Raw genomic sequence first — 22,794 nt, forward strand, 5'->3', positions numbered from 1 at the left:
CCAGGGTCTGAGGCAGGTCTTAGCAACTGCTCCATGAGTATTAAATTGAGGCGGAGGTCCCTGTCACACCTGGCTCTGGCTTTTAGATTTGTACAATGGACGCATTTCTGGGAAATATGCCCTTCACCAAGGCATTTGATGCACTTGGAGTGTCCATCCGAAGCTGGCATAGCATCCCTGCATGAGGTACAGCGTTTGAAGCCGGGAGAACCTGGCATAATCCTACTTACAACGGAGGAGTAAGTCTGAGGGAAATTTTTCTTTTTTTAAACGAGGAAGGATTAAGGTAAGGTAAACTAAACGATGGGTAGAACTGAGAAACTTTACAGAGAAGAAAAGACATATTGAAGATTTCTACCGGGCTGTGAAGAACTGCTAGGAGCTCCATCTTGGACCATGGACAGTTGAGAAGGAACTGAGGGTTCTGGGTTGCGCACGCTGAAAAGGATGCCAATGGCGCTGCAAGATGGGGATGGTGCATGTGTGACCCGGACAGGCCCTGTGGGTGAAATCTCCAATTGAGGACGTGCCAACACCTGGAGTGGAGCACCCACAGGGACACTACTCGAAGAAGAATCATTAATTAGCTGTCTAGGTAATCTGCTAAATTCATAATTTCTCTCAGGCATCTGGGGGGGTGAGTAGAGGTAGGCTATTAGGATGTTCAGGTGTAGGGCTATTACAACGATGGAGATAACATTGTGATTTTGTATAGCAACTCGACCTGCATTTCGTTAATCATGCACTTTGAAAATTTTCTATTGTATTTTATATTTTAAGTATTGTAATGCACCTAGAGCAGTAGTTTTCAACCTGTGGTCCACAGAGCCGTAGGGGTCTGCAGACTACATCTAAGATTTCCAAAGTGGTCCACATTTACAGTCAAAATTTTTTTGGCATTTGCAAATGAAAAAAGATTGAAAACCACTAACCTACAGCAAAATATAGGTGCTCAGAAGTTGAAATAATTAAATATATAAACACCCTTCCCCCCCACTTCTGTAAGCAGTAGCTTTAATGAAAGAACACTTACCAAGAGGATAAGGAGCAAAGGTGTTCGGTGAAGACTGTTGCTCTTTGGTCTGCAGGTCAGGTAGGCTGGGAGCCTGGGGATGGGATGAAAAGCTATCCATGGCTGATTTGCCTGCAGAGGGGTGCAAAGATAGATGTGGAGGGGGAGGCTGCTGCTTCATCAGCAGGGCCTGGGCCAGCTGGCGCTGGTGCTGCTGGATCTGCTGCTGCATGTTATTGATTGTACGTGCAACCTGGCGACCAAAAAAAAAATATATATATCAACAAATGCTAGATAGTGTAAAAGTGCACAAGCCATGTTGCATCAGTTTCTAAACTGAAGCAACACAACCATCCAGCCCTTTGAAATAAAGAATTAACTGAATTAAGAATTCAACATCATTCTTTCAAAAGTGAGGAAAGTAAAACTGCATTCAGTACCACTGGTATTCTTCTTTAAATATAAATCCATGCAATATATTTTGGTTTACTTAATGAGACTCTAACTGATTTGGAGTAATGAACTAGAATTTTCATAAACAGCTGAAACCAGAATCTAATATTGAAATCAAGTTGGCAGGTTAAACTTACTTGCTGCTCCTGTTGTCTCATAGGTCCGGAAACGTTACGCTGAGCCTGTAACATCTGCTGCTGGATTTGTAAACGTTGGTACGCCTGCACATAAGAAACAAGGAAGGTCAAAAGTCATACATTAAAAAAACTAACATACTTGTTTGAACTGTGCTTGTAAGTTACAAAATATAAGGAAAGCACTGGTTCTCAACTTGGGGGGGGGGGGGGAAGGAGAACTAATAATGGTTGACATCAAGAAGGGTGAGGTGTTTAATGTCTATTTTGCTTCAGTCTTCATTAAAAAAGTAAATTTTGACAAGGTACTTCATACAATTAATATTAACAACAAGGGGAAGGAACACAAGTAAAAATATGGAAAGAACAGAGTAAAGATTATTTAGACAAGTTAGATGTACTCAATTCAGCAGGGCCTGATGAAATTCATCCTAAGTACTTAAGAACCCAGCTAAAACAATCTTGAAACTGTTAGATAGATGTGGTAGATTATTTATGGGAACTCATGGAGGAAGGGTGAGGTCCCACATGACTGGAGAAGGGTAAATGTAGGACCTATCTTTAAAAAGAAGAAGAAAGATGACCAGGAACTACAGACCAGTCAGCTAACTTCGATATCTGGAAAGATATTGGGACAAATTATTAAATCAATCTGTAAGCAGCTAGAAGATAATAGGGTGATAAGTAAATAGCCAACACTGATTTGTCAAGAACAAATCATACCAAGCCAATGTAATTTTTTTCTTTGACAGGGTTACTTGCCTAGTGGATTTTTTTTTTGGAGGGGGTGGGGAGGAGAGAAATCTGTAGCCAAGATATATCTTGATTTTAGTAAAGCTTTTGACATAATCCCACATGACATTTTCACAAGGGAAATATGGTCTAATGAAATTACTATTAGGTGGTGCAAAACTGGCTGAAAGACCACACTCAAAGAGTAGTTATCAATGGTTTGTTGTCGAAGTGGGAGGATGTATCTAGTAAGGTCCCACAGGGGTCTTTGTTGGGTCCAGTACAATTCACTATTCTCATTAATGGAGAGTCTGCTTATAAAATTTGAGGACACCAAGATGGGAGGGGTTGCAAGCACTTTGAAGGATAGAATTAGAATTCAAAATGACCTTTAGAAATTAGAGTGCAAGTCTGAAATTAACAACATGAAATTCAATAAAGACAATTATGAAGTACTACACCTAGGAAGGAAAAATCAAATGCACAACTACAAAACAGGGGATAACTGGCCTGGCAGTAGTACTGCAGAAAAAAATTGTGGGAGTTATAGGGGATCACAAGTTCAAAATGAGTCAACAACATGATGTAGTTGCAAAAAAGTCTAATACCATTCCTGGGTATATTAACAGGAATGCCATATTTAAGACACAGGAGGTAATTGTCCTGCCCTACTTGGCACTGGTGAGGTCTCAACTGGAGTACTGTGTCCAGTTATGAACACCATGCTTTAAGAAAGATGTGGACAAATTGGAGAGAGTCCAGGAGAATAAAAAAAAAAAAGATAAAAGTTTTGAAAACATGACCTATAAGGAAAGGTTAAATAAACTGAACATGTTTAAATCTTGAGAAAAGAAGACTGAAGGGAGACCTGATAACAGTCTTCAAATATGCTAAGGGCTGTTATAAAGAAGACTGATCAACTGTTCTCCCTGTCAACTGAAGACAGGACTACAATTAATGAGGCATAATCTGCAGCAAGGGAGATTTAGGTAAGATTAGGGAAAATTAACTATAAAGATAATTAAGAACTGGAAGATGCTTCCAAGGGAGGTTATGAAATTCCCATTACTGGAGGTTTTTAAGACTAGGTTAGATTAACACCTGTCAGGGATGGTCTAGGTTTACTTGGTCCTGCCTCAGTGCAGGAGGCTGGACTTTGTGATCTCTCAAGATTCCTTCCATTCCTGCATTTTTATGATTCCGTAAATGCAAACTGCAATATTCTTGGCTTCCTGAAGATGGTAACTGCAGTAAAAGTACATTTTCTGGTTAAAAAGAACTTTTGAAAGGATAAATATATTTTTGCTTTAAGTATACTGATTTTTTTAAAAAAAGCAATTCAGCCAATAAAACTTAACTGTTGATAATGAGTAGGGGACTCTCAGCAATAATTTTTCACTTAAAGGTGGGAATGAGTTTTTCTGAATGATTCATAAAACTAGAAATAAATAAGTTAAGGGAAATTATGAAAACTATATCGCCAAACAATAATATAAATTAATGTTTTTTCAGTGTCCAAAACAGGCTGGTAAAATTCCGGCATTTGGTCAAATTCAAACAAAATAAAATGAAGTCATACAGGACCAAGTTCTGACACCCTTACATCAAGTAGTACTTTACTCCAAAAGTTGTGCCTTTGATTTCAGTAGAACTGGTTGAGAAATAAGATAATAATCAGTGTAAGTATAAGAATTTGGTTGTGAAGTTTTGAGTTTCAAGACTGTTTTTCTAAGCACTATACTGCTCAGTTATTCAAGTGTATGAAATCTCATTTTCTTCCTTAAAACTGAGAAAGGCCGTCGGAGACTAACAACGGTTACAAAAACTAACCAAGTGGGATTTCAGTCAGTGAGTAAAAGTAAAGTGTTAATATAAGTAATGTTTTAAAATAAATCAGTAGTTTTTGTTCTCAAATAAATAAATAAAACCCCATGGCTATAGAAAAATCTATATCCACCAAACAGTATTTGTAAAGAAGACATCACTAAGCCACATATTACTAGTGCTGTTTGTGAACTTGATATACTACACACACAAAAAATGGAGACAACTGACTTGTTAATTACAGTTACTAGCCTGAAAAGGATAAGTGTCTCTAGCATTAAATGACAATACAGAAAATTAGTCACTGTAACAATTAAAGAGCAACACGAAAAACAAAACATGATTTTATTTCTTGAAGAACATGTAACAACTTTTTTTTTTTTTTTTTAAGGAAACTATAGTAGCATTTCAGAGAGAGTCCTGTAGCACCTTAGAGACTAACAAATTTATTTGGGCATAAGCTAAACTAGGCTTATGCCCAAATAAATATGTTAGTCTTTAAGGTGCCATAGGACTTTTGCTGTTTTGCTAAAAACAGACTAACACGGCTACCCCTCTGGAACTCATATAGTAGCATTGTCCTTTCCATTTTTAAAACTAAGCTGGCACGTCTCTTATTTTAAATTTGATGTACAAATCTGAAGAAATGTCTTCAAGTCTGATTTACATCTGGTTTGCTGTGCCTTTTAACTCACCAGCTGCAGCTGATAGAGCTGGTTCAACATCGTCATATGCTGAGGATTAATTGGCGAGGTTAATAGTGCAGGGTTGAGACCAATGTTTTTTGCTGCAAACTGCAAAAGCTGTGCTTGAACCTAGGGAACAGAGAATACAGCGTATCAGATTTAAGCACTGTATGGTCACTGTTAAAACTGCCAGCTATGTAAATTGCCAGTAAGAGCCACAAATCATTAACAAAATAAATCTGCAATTAGATGAGTTGTCACCAGTTTTAGGAGCACTATATCAAATATAAACCTTTACAAGAAGGTAACATTATACAAAAAAAACAATAAAAAGAATCAAATCTGCTTTTCTAAAGTATGCAGAGACAAAGAAAATAAAGTGTTTTTAATGTCTTTTCTGTTATCAATACTGGTTCAAATCATCTTGTCAGAGTTACTTCATTATTTAGAGCTTTTTCATACTGAAAATGTTCTTATTCAGTTGCTATGAAACAAAGATTTGACAGTTTTCAGTGCTATGCAATTCAGTCTAACCTGAGGGGATAGAAACTGAGGCACTTGAGCACGAAGACTAGGCTGGGATGAGTTAAGAGGTTGCACTGGCGGTTGCTGCGGCTGTTGCATGGTCCTGGCTTGTGCTGCTCCGCTATTGCCAAACATACCCAGATTGCCACTCGGTATCTACAATATGACAAGAAAGATTATCTCATTTAGATGCAACATTCCACAGATTCCACGACACTGACCTGCTTGGGTTGCCTTTTACTATCAAAGATCACGATAAGCACAGACAATGAAAGGATCATATACAGGCTTATATTTATTTTGTGGAAAATTTTACTGATGATTTGGTTTAGAATCTGGCACATAAGTAATAGTTATACATCTTAAGACTGATATGCCAAGCCTGCTAAAGTTTTGTACAGATGCTCAAGTAGCACCAGAAGGTTGAATATTTTCTAAAAAAAAGTCTGTATGACTCTAGGATGTCATCCAAGGAATAAATAATAAAATCATCTGCCAAACACATTTGTGCAGGGGTTCTCAAACTTCTTTTGCTGAGACCCCCTTTGAAAATATTTCAGGCTGTGATGACATCCCCTCCCCAACTGATAACCCCTGCGTGCCATGCCACCCTTACCAATGTGCGTGAGGGCTAACAGCTTCCGACCCCCCTCCCCCATAATAACCTTGCAACCCCCTGAGGGGTTCCAACTCGAGAATCCCCACATTTGTGTGTCTGTGTGAAAGGGCAAAAGAATGAAACCATTAAAATCTTAACATAACAGATGATTAAATTATCTAAGTAGTTTCCATACAGCCTTAATACACTTCAGTTTTACAAAGCTGCTGGTAAGATATGTGCTATTAGTGCAGTCACTGTTCTGAAAGGTGTGTCTGACAGGTTGGGAAAGCTGGAGAGCTATTGCTGTCAGAAAAGCAGAAAAGTGGTTAAGCAGACTCCACCACGCTCAAGCTAACTTTTTATTGTCAATGCCAAAGCAGAATGCTACAGGATTTTTCTGTATTCTTTTCTCTTAACATTATCAGTAATGCATCAGAAGAAATATAGAAACATTACATCAGTCATATATGGTTTAGTCAAATATACCCAATATATTTTAAGTTCCTTGTACTTCAAAATACAATGTCCAGCATTATAAATCTGTAGCGCTGTATTGTGCTCTCAATGGATGCATGTAAGTTTCAGGTTAATGGCAACTACAGTTAAATTGTGGCCTTTAAATTGAAATGTTTACACCAGTGGTTCTCAACCTATTTACCATGGTGGCCAAATATGCAGCTCTGTGTGTGTCATGTGGGCCACATCCACCCCCTCCCCAGATAAGGTTTAGCATTTGTTATATGACAGCAATACAATTCAAATCGATATAGTACCTTTCATTTCAAGACTTGCAAATGTCTACCCAGAGCATTTTAAATGAGCAAAATAAGTCAAAACATTAACAGTTAAATTTAATTAATTTACTGTAAGAGTGGCATAGCATGGTCTATTGTCACCTACACTGCTGGTGGTGGTGCGACTGGGCTGAGCACTTAGCGCAGCTAAACAGCCTGCCTACAAAGATGAAGCGCTGCCCCAGCCAGGGTCTGTCGTGTCATCGTCCTCCCCGGGTCACCCAACCCCTCTGGGACTGTCCACCCCCCTTGCCTCCCAATATCCAGACCCCCCATTACCCCCCCAATACTGGGCTTGCATACGTGCCTGCCCCGCAGAAACAGGATGCCCTGTCCAGGGCAGAATGGCCCCCCCCAGGGACTGCCCCCATGCACCCAGCCCCCTCAAGGATTGCCCCCCAGCACTCAAGCCCCCCATCCAGGGACTGTGATCCAAAATCTATCCCCCCATCCAGGGACTGCCTCCAGCCCCCAGTCCTCCTACCTAGACTCTGTCCCGCATGCACCAAGCTGCACCCTCATCCCTGCACCCCCGGGGTCCCAGCCCACTGCACCCTGTACTTCCCTCCCCACACCTGCTGGTCTCCTACCTCAGCTGCATGTAGCTCAACCATGCAGCCTGCCTGCCACTGCAATTCTAGTGCCAAGAAGCCTGCGCCAGCTGGGGTCACTGGACTTGGGATCCTGTGGGGCAGGATAGGGGGGCATTGAGCACTCTGGCCTCCTGCCGATGCTCCTGGGCTCGAGCCTGCAGAGGGGGAGAGCTGATGCTGGGCCTGATCATGTGCTGCCCCATTTTTGCACCTCCTGCTGGTTGTGCAGCTGGGGGAGGTGCCCGCCCTACCCTAGTCATGGCTCTGAAGATGTCACATGGGCTGCAGCTGTGTGCTGATTGCGCCACAAGCAGTGCACGGGTTGAGAACCACTGGTTTAAACTGACATTTCATATGAGCAAAATATGTTCATATTTAGAAATGGTGATTTAAACTAAAAAAGGGATGAGAAATTCTTCTAGTAGTGAGTTCAAGAGAGCTGAAATTCAAATTGTAATCTCTCTAAACAGCCTTACCTGTCTAGAAGAATTCAAGTTTTGCATGCCCAGCCCTGAGGCAATCCCGCCCAGGGTCTGATTAGGGAGTGCACTGTTTGAAAGGGGGAGTTTCAGGCTTGGTGAAGGCAAAAATGGTGAAGTAGTGGGCTCTTCCACTAGGCCGCCATCCTGATTGGAGAAAGAAAGGGTGAGCTGTGTGCAGTGTCCACAAGCAGACAGAGCACAAAAGAGTTTCCCATGGAAATATAAAAGGGCACAAATGAATAAAAGAAATCAAAATATTAAAAAAAGGCATGAGTAATAGGGAATGGAAAATATGGGGTGGAAGAAAGAAGAAAAAGAGAAACAGGATTAAGGTACTATTCTTCTTTACTTTTTACACATTGCAAATGTACAGATACATAACCATTCTCATTTCCCATCCAAAGCAAGCAGGAATTGGTGCTAATGTTAAGTTTAAAATCTAGTATCAACATGATAAAACAAATTCCATGGTCTTGAAGGAAGCTGTAACCCCATGAATCAGACCACTGTCATACAACTGCTTTCACACTCACTCTAATTTCTCCTCTCTTTGCACCAGAAGACTAAAAAATGGAAAGAGTAGGGAGGCAGCAAATTTCAGAAAACTTTTTTTCTGCAGTTTGTTTGCTGCACTGCCAGAGAAACACAGCACCCACTTGTGACGTGAACTTTGGAAAACTAGAACCAAGAAAAGACCAGATGAGCTCATTTTACAGACTCTTCAGCAGAATGCCACGTGATTATTAGTCTGGGTTCAGTTCCAAATCACAACTCAGCTGTTCAGAAAGCATGTCTGTATTAATCCTCTTTCCCAATCCAGTTTCAACTGGATGATAGACTTGTAACCTTGTTTTAATACTTGTGTAGCCCTGACTTACTACTATTCATAATTAAATTCTGCTATTCTATCTATATCTATATATAAATGAACACAAAAAGCTGTTAAAAACTACTTAAACCCTAGATATGCACTCTCCCTAGTAATGTGATTAAAGTGCTGAGTCCCAAGAAGCAGGAGACTACTTTTTGGCAGTTTAAAAGGGAGTCTTTTGCTGCTCTCTAGCATCACAAAAGGTGGCTAAAAGAGAAACGTATCTAGGCAGAACTGCAGGGCGAATATAGAATTTATGGACAACATGAGCATTATTCTGAGAAAGCAGAAAGGGAGCCTCTATAGCAAGTACTGTATTAGGTAAAAGCCATATAACCCTCACTGAGACTGGCTCAATGTCTACAGTCATTGCAGTGGGGTGGTGAACACCAATGAAGCATTAGTTCTGGCTTAGATGTTGTAAGACTGGACTTTGATATCTGGTGTCCCGACTGCACAAATAATTAAATACTCTGTGTACCAAATAAAACCCTCAAATTGTGCAAAATATAATTTTTAAATTTGGAGTGTGCCCAAGACAACTATAGCTAACTGAGTGAGATGTTTTTCAGCCAATGCATTCATTTGCCAAAGCAAGGCTCTCCCACAGAGGAGAAGCTAAGTTTTGCTACAGAGGAGAAGCTAAGTTACATCAACTGACATTTTTCAACTCTTTCACTCAGAAGATTACTAGATATTAAGGAATATTCTTTATTCATAAAATGGAGCAATCCTCTCAGTACACATTCAAATAAATGACCTAACAGTGGGAATTCTCATCAAACTTTATGTTCTAAGTTACTCTGTAAATCTGAATTTTCAATAGCTGTCCTTTGATGCAAAGGAATAGTTTGTTTATGATCTGTCAAAGTGACACTTGATTTGGTGTTTGAATATCCTGAAGGGGATACTGACATTTTCTAATGATATCCCTAAGGCCTTTCAGCTCAAGATGTTTTACATTCTATTGGACATCAGTCACACTCCACAAACAACTGCAGCTTGCAAGACAGTAACAGGTTCAAAGATTTCTCCTGCCTTGGTCATGGACGTGTGTTAATCTGTTTTTTTTTTTTTTTTTTGGGGGGGGGGGGGGGGGGGGAGGGAGAGACTCTTTAAAGTGGAGATAATTCCCAGTGACTTGTGTGTTCTCTCTTCCAGGTGCCATTGTTTTCTATGCAAATAGCTTCTGAACACAGAAGGGCACTATAACAGGGTTGGCTGAGAGAATAATGGATGTAACCATTAAATATTGCCAAACGCAAAAATATCTACTGTCACTGATTTTTCCTCATTTAAAAAATGTACAGTGATTGCAGTACCAGTGAAAAGTGCTAGACTGACTACTATGGAAATCAAAACTTTTAATTTCCAGAACAGATTTGTTCTGATTAACTGCAATGCCGCCTTCCCCCAAACTTCAATAATGCGCCTCAGCCCTGTATTGGAATAATCAAATGGCAAGTGTAGTTCAGTGTCCATGTTCAGTTGGTCCTTGGTTGCTTGTTTAAGTCTTCCAATAAGTATGCCATTTGTGATGTGGGATATTCATCCTCTAGAAATGGAATTGAGAGAATATTTAACGAATTAAGTGAAATTAGTTTAAGGACTTTTTGGTCACTACCAATCTAGGATAGGCTGGATTTATATCGATGACCTAGAGATTTGGAACCCATTACTAAACTTCAGGACCATCCAGTCACAGCCAACTTTCCTTCCCTCATTCCATCTCCAATAATCTTGTTAAAAAATATTTGTACACTTCTCTCCAGTACAACCTTCATATTTCCTATCCATTAGTACAATTTCTTATGTTAATCTGTCCGTAAACACTGAAACAAATATGGAATTTAGTATTTTCAGAAAGGAATTGATAAGATTGCAAGCTTCTAGGGATAGGACCATATCCTCTTGTGGTTGTATAGTGCAGAGCACGCCACTGGTGGTCAGTAAGGCAAAGTTATTTACTTCCAGTTCTTATAAAACTCAAGAAAGAATCCCATGAGAGATTTTCAATGCCAGTGAAAGAACAGAAATCCCTTTGTGTAAAGGTTTTTAGCCCTGTGAGATACGGATAGTTTCGCATGAGATTCCCCCACATTTCAGTGGTCACATGCCAGCTAATTGCCACTACTTGACTCCAAAGGGCCACTTAGAAAGTACTGGATTTGCACAGAAAGCCAAAGCTTTTCATACAAATCAATTCCAAGAGAAACTTTCAAAAATTGTCCAACTCAGAGACATCTGGGACAAGAAGATAGAGAGCCTGGATGAGGATTGAGAAACAACTCATCGAGATTCACCTCCAAGTCGTAGGCAACTGCTTTGGCAGAGGGAGATGGTTTGTGGAAGGAGCTGAAGGTGGCAAATAGGCATCAAATATTTTAAGTCATGTGTTGAGAAAGGAAGTCAAACAAAAACTTCAAGGAAAATAAATGTTTGGCTTCACAAACTAGAGCTATTCCAAAGCAAGTAAGAAGTGCAGCACACCCAGAAGCAGACCTCAATGCTGAGTATTGAGGAGCTGGAAGTTCCTCACCACAATGCATGGAACAGAAAAAGTATCTGAAAAAATAAGTGTTGAACAAACTCTTCAGAGTGGAAGTAACAGAGATGGCATTGAAGCTCAACTCAGATGAGCTGGAACGCATGTAGCTCAGAACATCAAAACACAGCTGACGGGCACACAAATATTTAATCATTTACTGGAGACTAAAACATCCAATAAAAGAATACCTGGTGACTTGATGAGATAGTGGGCTAAGGCAGGGCTGGAGAAGTGTTGGACTGAAGATCTTGGTGCAGCTAAGGGAGTAAGCTTGTTCACTGACCATGGACAAAGATGACCTGGCTAGAAGGGACTAGGAACTAAGGCAGTGCTAGTTGATGGATTCTTTCACTGAAATACTACCACTCAAAGGGTAAAAAATATGATTGAGAAGTTAAGTTACTCTAGTTACATGAAACTGAAGAATGAGAATGGTATCTTTAAACAATACTATTTTCTCTATTTTAGAAAGCAGATTTTGTTATTTACTAGCAAGATGATCAATTCCCTATTTAACATTAATAAGCAGATACCTATTTGGATCGTGTGGAATGTTGCTGAAGGAAAAAGTCATTGTGACAGACTATGCATACCCTGACAGATAGGGATTTTACTTGTTACATAAAATGCTGATAAAATTTAGTACTTAAAATTGAATAGCTTTGCTTAACATATTTTTCTGTATTATGTATATGTTGCATAATGTGCCTCTCTCTCTCTAGTAATGATATAACTGCTTCATATGTTATCCTAGAAAAGAAAAGGTTAATTGGCACATATGCACAGATTTTGTGCACTTGAGTATGGAAGGAATCTTTCACTTGACATATTCATCAAGGCATGCCACAAACAGACGGATAATAGTTAAGAATGGGTGATGACTTTTAAAACAAGGGGAAGAGGATAGTAAGAAATAAGAATGACATTCTCAATTTAACCTGGCCTAAGGAAGGATGGTAGAATAGACGTTGATACAATAGCGGGCTTCAGGAGAATAAAGCTGATTCCCTAGAAGCAGGGGGATTTGCTAATATACATTCATTAGGAGGAAAATTGCCAAGACATTAGACTGATTTTAGTAACAGTAATAATTTTTAGCAATATTAATATAAGGTATATTTCTGTTTAACTATAGTAACTTGTTCCTGAATAGAAACTTCAGCTAAATATTTGTGCTGCAAAGAGAGCAAAAGTAGCATAAATGATCTACAGTTATCATTTAGCAATTATTGCTCAGTATCTGAGATATCACATTTATTTTCTATTTAAAATATGGGAAAATATTGTGACATTTCAGATAGAACTGTGTGGTAACTGTAGGAAACTGCTTTTTAATGATAACCTCGGTAGGAAAATTTAATATGGAGGGATGGGGAACTGAATGCTTCAGGAGACTGGCAATATAAACATATTTTCACGTGTAAAGCACTAGTTTTAATCCAGCCCAAATTGATAGAGACCAAAGTCATTACCATCTCACCTTAGGTGAATAGCCTACCTAAATTCCTAATGGGTACCAATTTTCAAAATACAAAATCACAATTGCACCTTTATTGGCAATTTTAAAGAACTCAAGAAACAAATGGGACAAGAATCATAGAATCTCAACTACCCTTTTCTCTCTTAGTAATTCTTCTAGAGTGTACTGAGCTACATTGGTGGATCACTGTGAGGAGATTAAGTGTCAATGCTTGCATTGTACCTCTTCTGAGACTGAAGAAAGCATTTCAACCTACAGCATAATCATTCTGGCCCTTTCCACAAGTTGGTGGCTGTTCCACAGAGCCAAGAAAGAGCCAGGTGGCAAGGGCTCCATGAACTGCACCTACCACACAAACTTGTGGTAGATGTAGTTCATGGAGTCTCTCATACAAACTTTGGTAGGTGCAATTCATGGAGTCCTTGCCACCTGTCATGTCTGCTGCAGAAGGGAGACCCTGGAACACACCTTCCTCTGCTCCAGTGCACCAGGTTGCTGCCCCTCTTCTGGCTCCTCAGAACTTCCTGCTAAAATTCTTGTGCACTTTGCCCACAGCCTTTCCTTTATGCACGTCCTGTCTATGGCCTCACAAAGACATGAGACTCTCTAGACAACCTCTTTCTGGCATTGGCCAAGATGGCCATCCATCAGGTCAGGAGAAGAAAGCTTGAGAGGGAGTTCTCTGTGACAGTGCAGTCTATACTCAGTCCTGACTTGTCTCACGTATCAGGACACAGCTCCTCTGAGTGGTATCCACTAACTCCTTCTACTGCTTCACAGAGCAGTGGGCACTGTCTGGAAGATGGCTTGGTATCCCCATCCAGTTCTTTCTTTTTAAATCTGTAACCTGCACTCCTGATCCTGGTTTCTTGTTTTGTTTAGTTTTTTTCACCCTATTATTTGTGCGATACCATGAAATTAATTGATCCTCAGTTCTTGTGGCTGATCCCTTGATTGAGGGGCAGGCCTTTAGTGATAAGTGGTCTCTGACCATTATTCCAAGAGTTTACAAAAGAGAAAAGGAAAAAAAAGGACAACACAGACACACCTATACCTCTTTTTTCATGTTTGTAGTATTCTCCACACTACTATAACAACCAAGAGAAATCAGCAGCTCTTCTCACACCCTGCACTGTCACTACTGTTTTATAAGTCACACTCATACTTTAGAACTTACCTTGTCAAGGAAGGTGGGGCGGTCCATGGAAGACTCTTTGGAGATTGGTGGTGGGCGGCAGCCAAGGGGTTTGGTGACCATTCCATTATAGTCAGTCACTCCCATTCCACGCTTGTCCATTTCCACCTTCTTTTCCAGCAGAGCACCTGCATAGAAGGGAAGAGGGGAAGCAAGAAAAGGGGTGGTGATGCAAGAAGAAAGTGAGTCTGCAAAAACTTCTGAAACCAAAACAAGACTAGTGTCAGTTCTACATTTATTACAATTAATATTAATTTTAAAGTGGAAAACTAAAATACACTGACTTTGAAAGCACTACAAATTTCACTCCTGGGTTTGGCATAGAAAATGGTCTCAGTGTATTTTCTTAAAATGATCTTTAGGAACAGATATGCTAATTTAACTGGAACAGATCAAACTTCATAATCATGTATCCATTTGCTGAAGTGCCTTTTATGAAAGATATTTGGTGAGAAAGACACTTACTCATGGCCTGATCGAGATTCATATTGTTGCTCTTCAAGGCCTCTTCTGCTGGCTCTCTCTGAAAACGATAATGTGGGTTTGGTTATAATTGTGTATCAAGTAAGAACACATTTACAGGACTCCAAACCAAATGGGAAAGTTCAAGATTCTCTTCAATACTGGGTGTAACATTGACATATATTAACATAATCTGATTCAGTTAATACATAACATTTTTGCTTTCACCAATTATGACATGCTTCCCAGAAAGATCTGGCTGATTTCACTGTACAAAATGTATATTCTGCTCTATAAAGATAAATCAATCTTTTTACAACTGAATTTGTAAACTATTATTATGGATAACTTTAAAAATACCACCACACACACTTGACTTAAAACACAAAACCACATCATACTCCCTATTTCATTTGTTTAATAAGGGAACAGAGAAGAAAATGGAGATTATCAAAAAGTTCAAAGTAACATCCACAATTAAAAAAGAGCTTCAAACCTAAAAGTTCTCCAAGTTTAATCAAAGGTAAGCATGTCAGTATCTGCCCTCAAAGGATATTTTACTTGCTCTTTGGCCAAATATTGTTAAAACAATTAATTTCCCATTTGGGGAAAACTAATGACATTTCTGTATATACAAGCAGAAAGTTCAAAAATACACACTACAAGTCACAAAAACCAAGCTATAGGATATATTAGAAAATGAATGTTACTAACCGGAAAGCCCATGTCTGAGAGCTGTTTTATCAGACGGCTCATGATCCAGGCCTCATCTTGCTTACTAGATGTCTTCATGCCCTAGGTAAACAAATTGGAAACACCATTAATTATCTTTTTTTCATATTTATAGCAATGAGATGAAGCCCAATCTATGGCAGGTTTCCCTTATTAACATTGTATGTTGCTTCAGGATGTATTCATATGAATATTATAACACATTCATGAACCTTACAAAACACGATATAATTACACTGCTCTTCTCCCCAGAGAACACAGAGCAATTTTTACCTCATCTGATCAGGTGTTGTAAAGAACTGCTTGCTATCAGCCTGATATGCTAGGCACTGCAAATAACTAACCCTTTCTCTGAACAGCATTATTTATTTCAATTTCTGAGCAGGAAAACAAAGTAAAGTCACTCAAGTTCTGAAATAGTACAAAGTTTCCTCAAAATACCCACCAAACTGAATTTGCAAACTTAATCTGTCAGAATCCATTCCATCTATTGGCTGCATTGAAAAGACTGAAATAGACATCTTTAGTAGTGCTCTGAGCAACTTCTCCACTACAAGAATCTGAAGTGCAATTCTTTGAATTACGGAGGCACAAATGTGTATTTGTTAAGGGCAAGACAGTAACATAAGAATTATAATATTGGATCAAACAAGTGGTCCATCTAGTATAGTTGACTATTATGGAATAATGTGAACACAAGCAAAGCTAACGCTGTAAATCAGAAGTTGGCTCATGTCCTGAAATCTGAGGGCTTATATTTCTTGTAATTACATTCCCCCTTCAAATGTAGGAGACAAAACAGATATTTTTTTTTTACTTATGACTTAAGCTGGACCATTTCCTAAGAGACCATCATTTGCTTTTCCACTGCAAATGAAAGTAGTCAGTGTGATTTTTTTTTAAATACATTATAAAGGTCTTCATAACACACAAGATGTTCATAAGACTGGTAAGAAACAAAAAACAATCAGAAACCACTCTAAAACTAAGAGAAAGTTTGGTAGCCTCTCTTCCCTCCTTTGGAATATTCTGCACTTTAAGCCATCCTAGACTCAGCTGTATTGCTAGAACAGACTAGCTAAATTTGTATTCAAGTGACACAGGGAACAATATTTTGTTGTCTATCATTTAATATTTCAGGCCAGATAAATGACTGCTTTTACTTTTTTTGCCAGCACAAGCATATATAAATCCATTTCCCAGAGTACTGCACCCATTTGCACCACTCATGATGAGACAGACTTTCATTCAAACTCAGAGTATTCATCTTATAAAGAAAGCATGTGTAACATTCAGTGTTAGAAATGCTGGCTCTAACCCCACTGATTTCTGAAATCCATCCTTATCTCTGTCCTACCTTTTGAAGTCCTTTCTTTGGGGCATTCCCCCAGGAATTACAGGAGGAGTTACTCTCTTGTGAAGCAGTATTGTTCCACATATCTCCTTCTTCATCTTCCCACTGACTAGTACTGAGATTCACTTCATCCCCACCACTGCCCCAGCCTTCTTGCATAGATTTAGAAGCTGGGGGGAAGGAAACATTTCTGTTAATTTTCTCTAGACTTTAAATACTCAGTTTACAGGCACATCCACCCATCCTATGTTCATTATTTTAGCATCTGAACATTTTACAGAATTACACGGGTTCATCATATAGTTTAATCAACATCAATCTTTGATTTTCTTTCCTGAAGCTGAGGGAAGGGATAAAATATTTTTATTATTACTGTGGGAAAACTGTGAAGAGCAGAATCTTGCTGAAGGTGAAATTTTACGATCAATCCAATCTCTAGGGGAACAGGGCTCCAAAGCCATGCAGGTACTAAAAATATATTATCTCCTGATCTCATAAGTCTTATCCTTTTACTTGACAATTTCTGTTATTCCTAATGAACATAGTAACGCATTATGGTTGCTGAGACAGAAGCAGGCCCTAAGGTGACCTGAGCCAAACCTATCAAGATCTCTGAGGACTAAGATCTGAACATTGAATTTGGTGATAGTAAACGATTTGCAAGTAGATGTGTAAGGAGAACTGGGATGATCTACTTCCAACTGTCCTGTCTTGGGCTGCTCAACAGGTGGAATGTCACATTTTGAACCCTCTATTGGTTGTCCAGGGCTGTCAATTATTTCTATATACAACATGTTGCAATGGCAGAGCTTAGAAGCTACAAATAAAAAGTTCACCACAGCCAAACTGGCATTCTACAAGATGAGGTGTCGCCTTCAGGCCAACTGTACATGGAAGAATGTGTATCTGACAGCTGCAGTTATTTGGGAATCTAATAGCAGTAAACAGTCCAGGATGACTTAAGGATATGAACTGTTTTGATGGCTGAAGGGGATATTCTCCCAATCATTTAGTTTAAGTTGTTTCAATTTTGACTAGTAGTTCTTAAGTACAATCCTCTTCCTACCAACATCACTTGGGTCTTGACTAAGTTTAGCTGCTTTTCATCCCAGGTTCACATACACACTTGGGAATAGTATTATTAGCATTTGATGAGGAAGAATAGATTTGGGTGTCATCTGTGCAAGGCCGGGCTCGACAAACCCCGGGCGCCAGGTCACCATGGCACCTAGGAATCTAATTCTGGCGCCTTCTATTTCTCCCAGTGAAAGACTGGGTCCCGGGGGGGAGTGGCTGCCACGCTCCAGCCAGGGCGCCACTGCATCCATGTGGCGGCTGGGCTGGGAGGAGGGAGTGCTGCAACTGCTGCGCTCCAGCCAGGGTGTCCTGCCGCTGGGCCCACGTTGTGGGAAAGGGGCAGGGGGAAGAGGCGGGAGCACTGGGGCTGCTGTGCTCCAGCCAGGCCGCCCTGCTGCCAGGCCCACGTTGTGGGAGAGGGGCGGGGCTGCAGGAGAGCGCTGTGGCTGCCGTGCTCCGGCCAGGGCACCCAGCTGCTGGGCCCACGTTGTGGGAGAAGGGCTAGGGGAAGGGGCAGGGCCGGGACTGAGTTACTTCCAGGATACACATAAATACAATAAGCAATATGTTTGAATCCTACAGTCTACTAAACTAACCATTTTCTAAAATATTCTAAATAGGACAAAATTAGTGCACACACCAAAAGAACAGATAATTTACTGAGTTGAGAGAGTGAAAGTGATATATTAATATTAGCTTGTCCTTGGTTATAATTATACGATTGTATTTTCCAAACCATAACTAAAACTAAAAACAATTTAAAATGCAAAAAATGGTATGGGGGAACAAACATGGTTGAAAAATATACAGAAATACAAATGCTGTTTCCCACACTTTCCAGCCCTTCCCCACCCCCGAACCTCTGACCCCATCACAATAAAAAATGAGAGAGAGTTCACCTGGCTTGCACAGTGCTGGGGCAGCAGCTGGAGCATTCGCTCTTCCATACGTCCCTGCTGACTCAGCAGAGTTTTCTCCCCACCCTGTACCACTGCTGGGGGGTTTCCCCCATGCTGACGTGCCATTATCAACTGCAGCAGAAGGGGATGAAGGCTCTCCCCAAGAAGATTCAGTCTTTGTGTGGACAGTAGGCATCTCTCCCCAGCCTATTGAAACCAGACAGATAAAATAAACAGTGAGGCCAAAAGGGAAAAAAAATGCAAACCTTGTACATTTCTGAATAAATTTCCAGCTACATCTATCATGAAAATGACTTTCTTGTTGAGAGCATAAAGCAGTGGGCAGACACAATGGATCTAATTAAGCATGCAAAAATCAGTTTGACTTATTCTCAGATTTCTTTTTTTTAATTGAACTTCATGATATGCATTTATCAAGAGTGAAAAAAATATTTTCTACCAACTGCACATAGGCAGATGGGCAGGTGTAGTTCAAGCTTATCCACGCTGCTATACAAATGTACCTCAACTCTGATCTGGAGAAACCACTTTCCTTCCCAGAGGAATCAGCTATTTAAAAGCTGTGCTTCTTCTGATCATATTAACCTGTCTCAAAGTGAAAGTGAAGAGGTTTTGTGTCATAGACAATGCTAGTAGGAGGCTATATAGATCACTGAAAATATCAGGTGGAATCTCAACTAGAGTTGAACCCAGAGGTGCAATAGTTAACCAAATACTTTTAAAGCTATTTTTAGTCCTCTACCATTTGCAGACAGTCAGACTTCCTTTCCTATGACCTAGAAAATAAAATACCACATTTGCCTGGGTGACCACCTTTAATACAATCATATATTTCATAAACATTAAAAAAAAATGTTATGGGGTTGCAGGGAAATGTATTTCCCTCACATTCCCTCCCTCATTAAAGCCCTGTACTATAATTAACATCCTTCCACCCCAGGACTAGATGGGACTGCAACCACCACCTATGGCTACACCAAACTCAGTTGTGATTTCCCAACCAAAGTGGTTTTTTTGTATTAGTATCTTACATCTTTCAAGGGATTACCAGGTAAGTCATTGTGGCTTGGCTTTAGTAGCATGCTTTTAGCCAAGTCCATCTCTTACTGATTTTACCACTAAGACTGAACATGCCAGGAATTATAGCATAGCTCTTGGGCCCAAAAGAAAAATAAAGTGTGGGATATAGTACAAGGGAAGGGTTCCATTCAAACCTGCCATTAACCCCTAAATTAGGTCTTCTGAAGTCTGTTACTTCAAAAAGTCTGTTACCACAAAAAGTTTTTCCTAGTGGAAAAGTTACTCATTCCATTTTTTTAATATATTCAACTTCAGGGTACTTGAGTGTTAGTCATTAAGAAACCAACTTTGTATGGAAAGCAAAACAAGATGTAGACAGATATAGCACCTACAGATTCTCTTGGAAGACTGAATGCTTGGGCAAGTTTCCCAAAAGATATATTGAGTGACAGATTTTTACCAGAGATGGACTTCAAGACAAGGTAAAGCATACACACTGGGTATTGATAACAGGCAGTATATTACAGGGGAACTGAAAGACAATGTTACCTTACAGTGAACTGAAACTGTAGTACATTTTCTAGAGCAGGGATTCTCAAACTCTTTTTTACTGGGCCCCCTTTGAAAACATTTAAGGCAGTGATGACCCCACCCCACTCATAGTACCGGACATAACTTTTGCGGCATTAGTGCAGATTCCTACAGAGCTAAGGAACCATACCACCTAAATATTATCTAACCCGCTCTTAAAAATATCCATTAATGGAGATTCCACCACCTCTCTAGGTAATTAATTCCAGTACTTAACCACTGAGACAGTTAGGAAGCTTTTCCTAATGTCCAGCCTAAATTGCCTTTGCTGCAATTTAAGCCCACTGCTTCTTGTCCTATCCTGAGAAGTTAAACAGAACAATTTTTCTCCGTCCTCCTTGCAACAAACTTTTATGTACTTGAAAACTGTTATGTCCCCACTCAGTCTTCTCTTCTCCAGACTAAACAAAACCAATTTTTTCAATCTTCCCTCATAGGTCATGCTTTCTAGACCTTTAATCATTTTTATTGCTCTTCTCGGTACTTTCTCCAATTTGTTTGTAACTTTCCTGAAATTTGGCGCCCAGAACTGGACACAACACTAGCTGAGGCCTAATCAGCATGGTGTAGAGTGGAGGAATTACTTCTTGTGTCTTGCTTACAACACTCCTGCTCATACATCACAGAATGATGTTTGCTTTTTTTGGTAATAGTGTTACACTGTTGACTCATATTTAGCTTGTGATCCACTATGATCTCCAGACTCCTTTTTGCTATACTCCTTCCTAGGCAATCATTTCCCATTTTGTATGTGTGCACCTGATGACTTTGCATTTGTCCTTATTGAATTTCATCCTGTTTACTTCAAACCATTTCTCTAGTTTGTTGAGATCATTTTGAATTTCAATCCTATCCTTCAAAGCACTTGCAACCCCTCCCAGCTTGGTATCATGCACAAACTTTATAAATGTACTCTTTATGCCATTATCTAAATCATTGATGAAGATATTGATCAGAACCGGATCCAGGACTGATACCTACGGGACCCCACTTGATATGCCCCTCCATCTTGACTGTGAACCACTGACGACTACTCTCTGGGAATGGTTTTCCAGCCCCTTGCACACACACCTTATAGTAACTCCATCTAGGTTGTATTTCCCTAGTTTGTTTATGAGAAGGTCATGCAAGACAGTATCAAAAGCCTTACTAAAGTCAAGATATACCACATCTATTGCTTCCCCCTTATCCATAAAGCCTGTCAAAGAAAGCTATTAGGTTGGCTTGATATGATTTGCCCTTGACAAATCCATGCTGACTGTTACTTATTACCTTATTATCTTCCAGGTGTCTGCAAATTGATTGCTTAATTTGCTCCATTATCTTTCCAGGTACTGAAGTTAAGATGACTGGTCTGTAATTTCCTGGGTTGTCCTTATTCCCCTTTTTATAAATTGGCACTATATTTGCCCTTTTCCAGTCCTCTAGAATCTCTCCTGTCTTCCATGATTTTCTGAAGATAATCGCTAATGGCTCAGCTATCTCCTCATTCAGCTCCTAAAATATTCTAGGATGTATTTCATCAGGCCCTAATGACTAGAAAACATCTAATTTGTCTACGTATTTTTAACTTGTTCTTTCCCTATTTTAGTTTCTGATCCTATCTCATTTTCAATGGCATTCATTAAGTTACATTCACAAATGCTACTAAACTTTTTGGTGAATATTGAAACAAAAAATCATTTAGCACTTCTGCCATGTCCACATTTTCTGTTAATGTTTTCCCCCATGATTGAGTAATGAGCCTAGCCTGGTCTTCCTCTGCCTCCTAACATATTTGTAGAATTTTTTCTTGTTACCCTTTATGTCTCTAGCTTGTTTAATCTTGTTTTGCCTGAGTACTTCAGTAAGTACCGTTATTTTTAAGAACTATTCCCCCTGCCAAAAGATGAAGCCCCTGGACAAATCACAAGATATAAACAGGTCTGATGAGAGCATCTCTCAGCTCTGCTTTTATCCAGCATAGTGACTAAAGCAAAGGATATTGCATCTGTTTTTATTTAATTTTCAGAGTTTGAGAGACAACTCCCTATTTTATTCCAACACTTATTTATTTGTCCTAATTAAGGAGTTAAAAAAAATATCATTAAAGGCTTTCAAACTGCAGAAACACAGATTTCTGCTTTAATGGAGACCTATAGAGGAAAAGACAACAATGGCGCTGAAGGCTTTGCAGAAGAATTTGATTTAATTTGCTTTATCTTTTTAAGCAGCATGTAAAATGACTAAGAACAGGTGCCATTTTAACAAGTTCTACGTTTGCTAGTAATCCCTATGGTCATTTCTGAAGGGAACAGTCAGTCTAACTCTGTTATCATGGAGGTGATATTGTGAGGTCCAAACTCCATGCTGTTGCCATTTACCCATAACTTGCACTAATGATCCAGTCTTGGTGTGGATAAGCCACAGGCAGCATACAACATTCCACTAATAATCTGGCTACTGGCCAACACACAGCAAAAAGATTGTTCACTTTTAGATATTTGGATGACTGTATCACACAAAATGCTCAGATAAACTGTATACCCATTTCACTTTAAAAGTCTTACAAATGTATTAAAAACCCAATTTCTCAAGACGACTAAATTCAGATAATAGCTTATCTGACAGGAAAGGGGTCGGCACCAATGGCATGCAGGATGATTTTTGATTGGCTCCCAGCTGCAGGAAGCGCAGTGTCACACAGCGGTCGTTCCACCTTTCGGCCC

At 39.6% G+C, this 22,794-nt stretch overlaps 1 protein-coding gene across 13 annotated transcripts in view; it reads right to left on the bottom strand.

The window, feature by feature from the left end:
* TNRC6C (trinucleotide repeat containing adaptor 6C) overlaps positions 1-22,794 on the bottom strand; it is a 555,652-nt gene that overhangs the window by 24,412 nt on the left and 508,446 nt on the right. For 12 of the 13 annotated variants that reach the window (XM_067547642.1, XM_067547643.1, XM_067547645.1 and 9 more), the window contains 10 exons: positions 18,455-18,661; positions 16,482-16,648; positions 15,107-15,187; positions 14,396-14,453; positions 13,913-14,058; positions 7,831-7,980; positions 5,376-5,522; positions 4,851-4,970; positions 1,603-1,686; positions 1,034-1,265 (listed from right to left, as the gene is read on the bottom strand). In XM_067547642.1, coding sequence (XP_067403743.1) covers positions 1,034-1,265; positions 1,603-1,686; positions 4,851-4,970; positions 5,376-5,522; positions 7,831-7,980; positions 13,913-14,058; positions 14,396-14,453; positions 15,107-15,187; positions 16,482-16,648; positions 18,455-18,661 — 1,392 coding nt within the window. The remainder of the gene's footprint in view (positions 1-1,033; positions 1,266-1,602; positions 1,687-4,850; positions 4,971-5,375; positions 5,523-7,830; positions 7,981-13,912; positions 14,059-14,395; positions 14,454-15,106; positions 15,188-16,481; positions 16,649-18,454; positions 18,662-22,794) is intronic. The other variant, XM_067547650.1, reaches the window with a different exon arrangement.

This window comes from Emydura macquarii, unplaced genomic scaffold (genome assembly GCF_026122565.2).
Source record: "Emydura macquarii macquarii isolate MOO-44397 ecotype Brisbane River unplaced genomic scaffold, CSIRO-AGI_Emac_v2 contig_1230, whole genome shotgun sequence".
Taxonomy (NCBI): domain Eukaryota; kingdom Metazoa; phylum Chordata; order Testudines; family Chelidae; genus Emydura; species Emydura macquarii.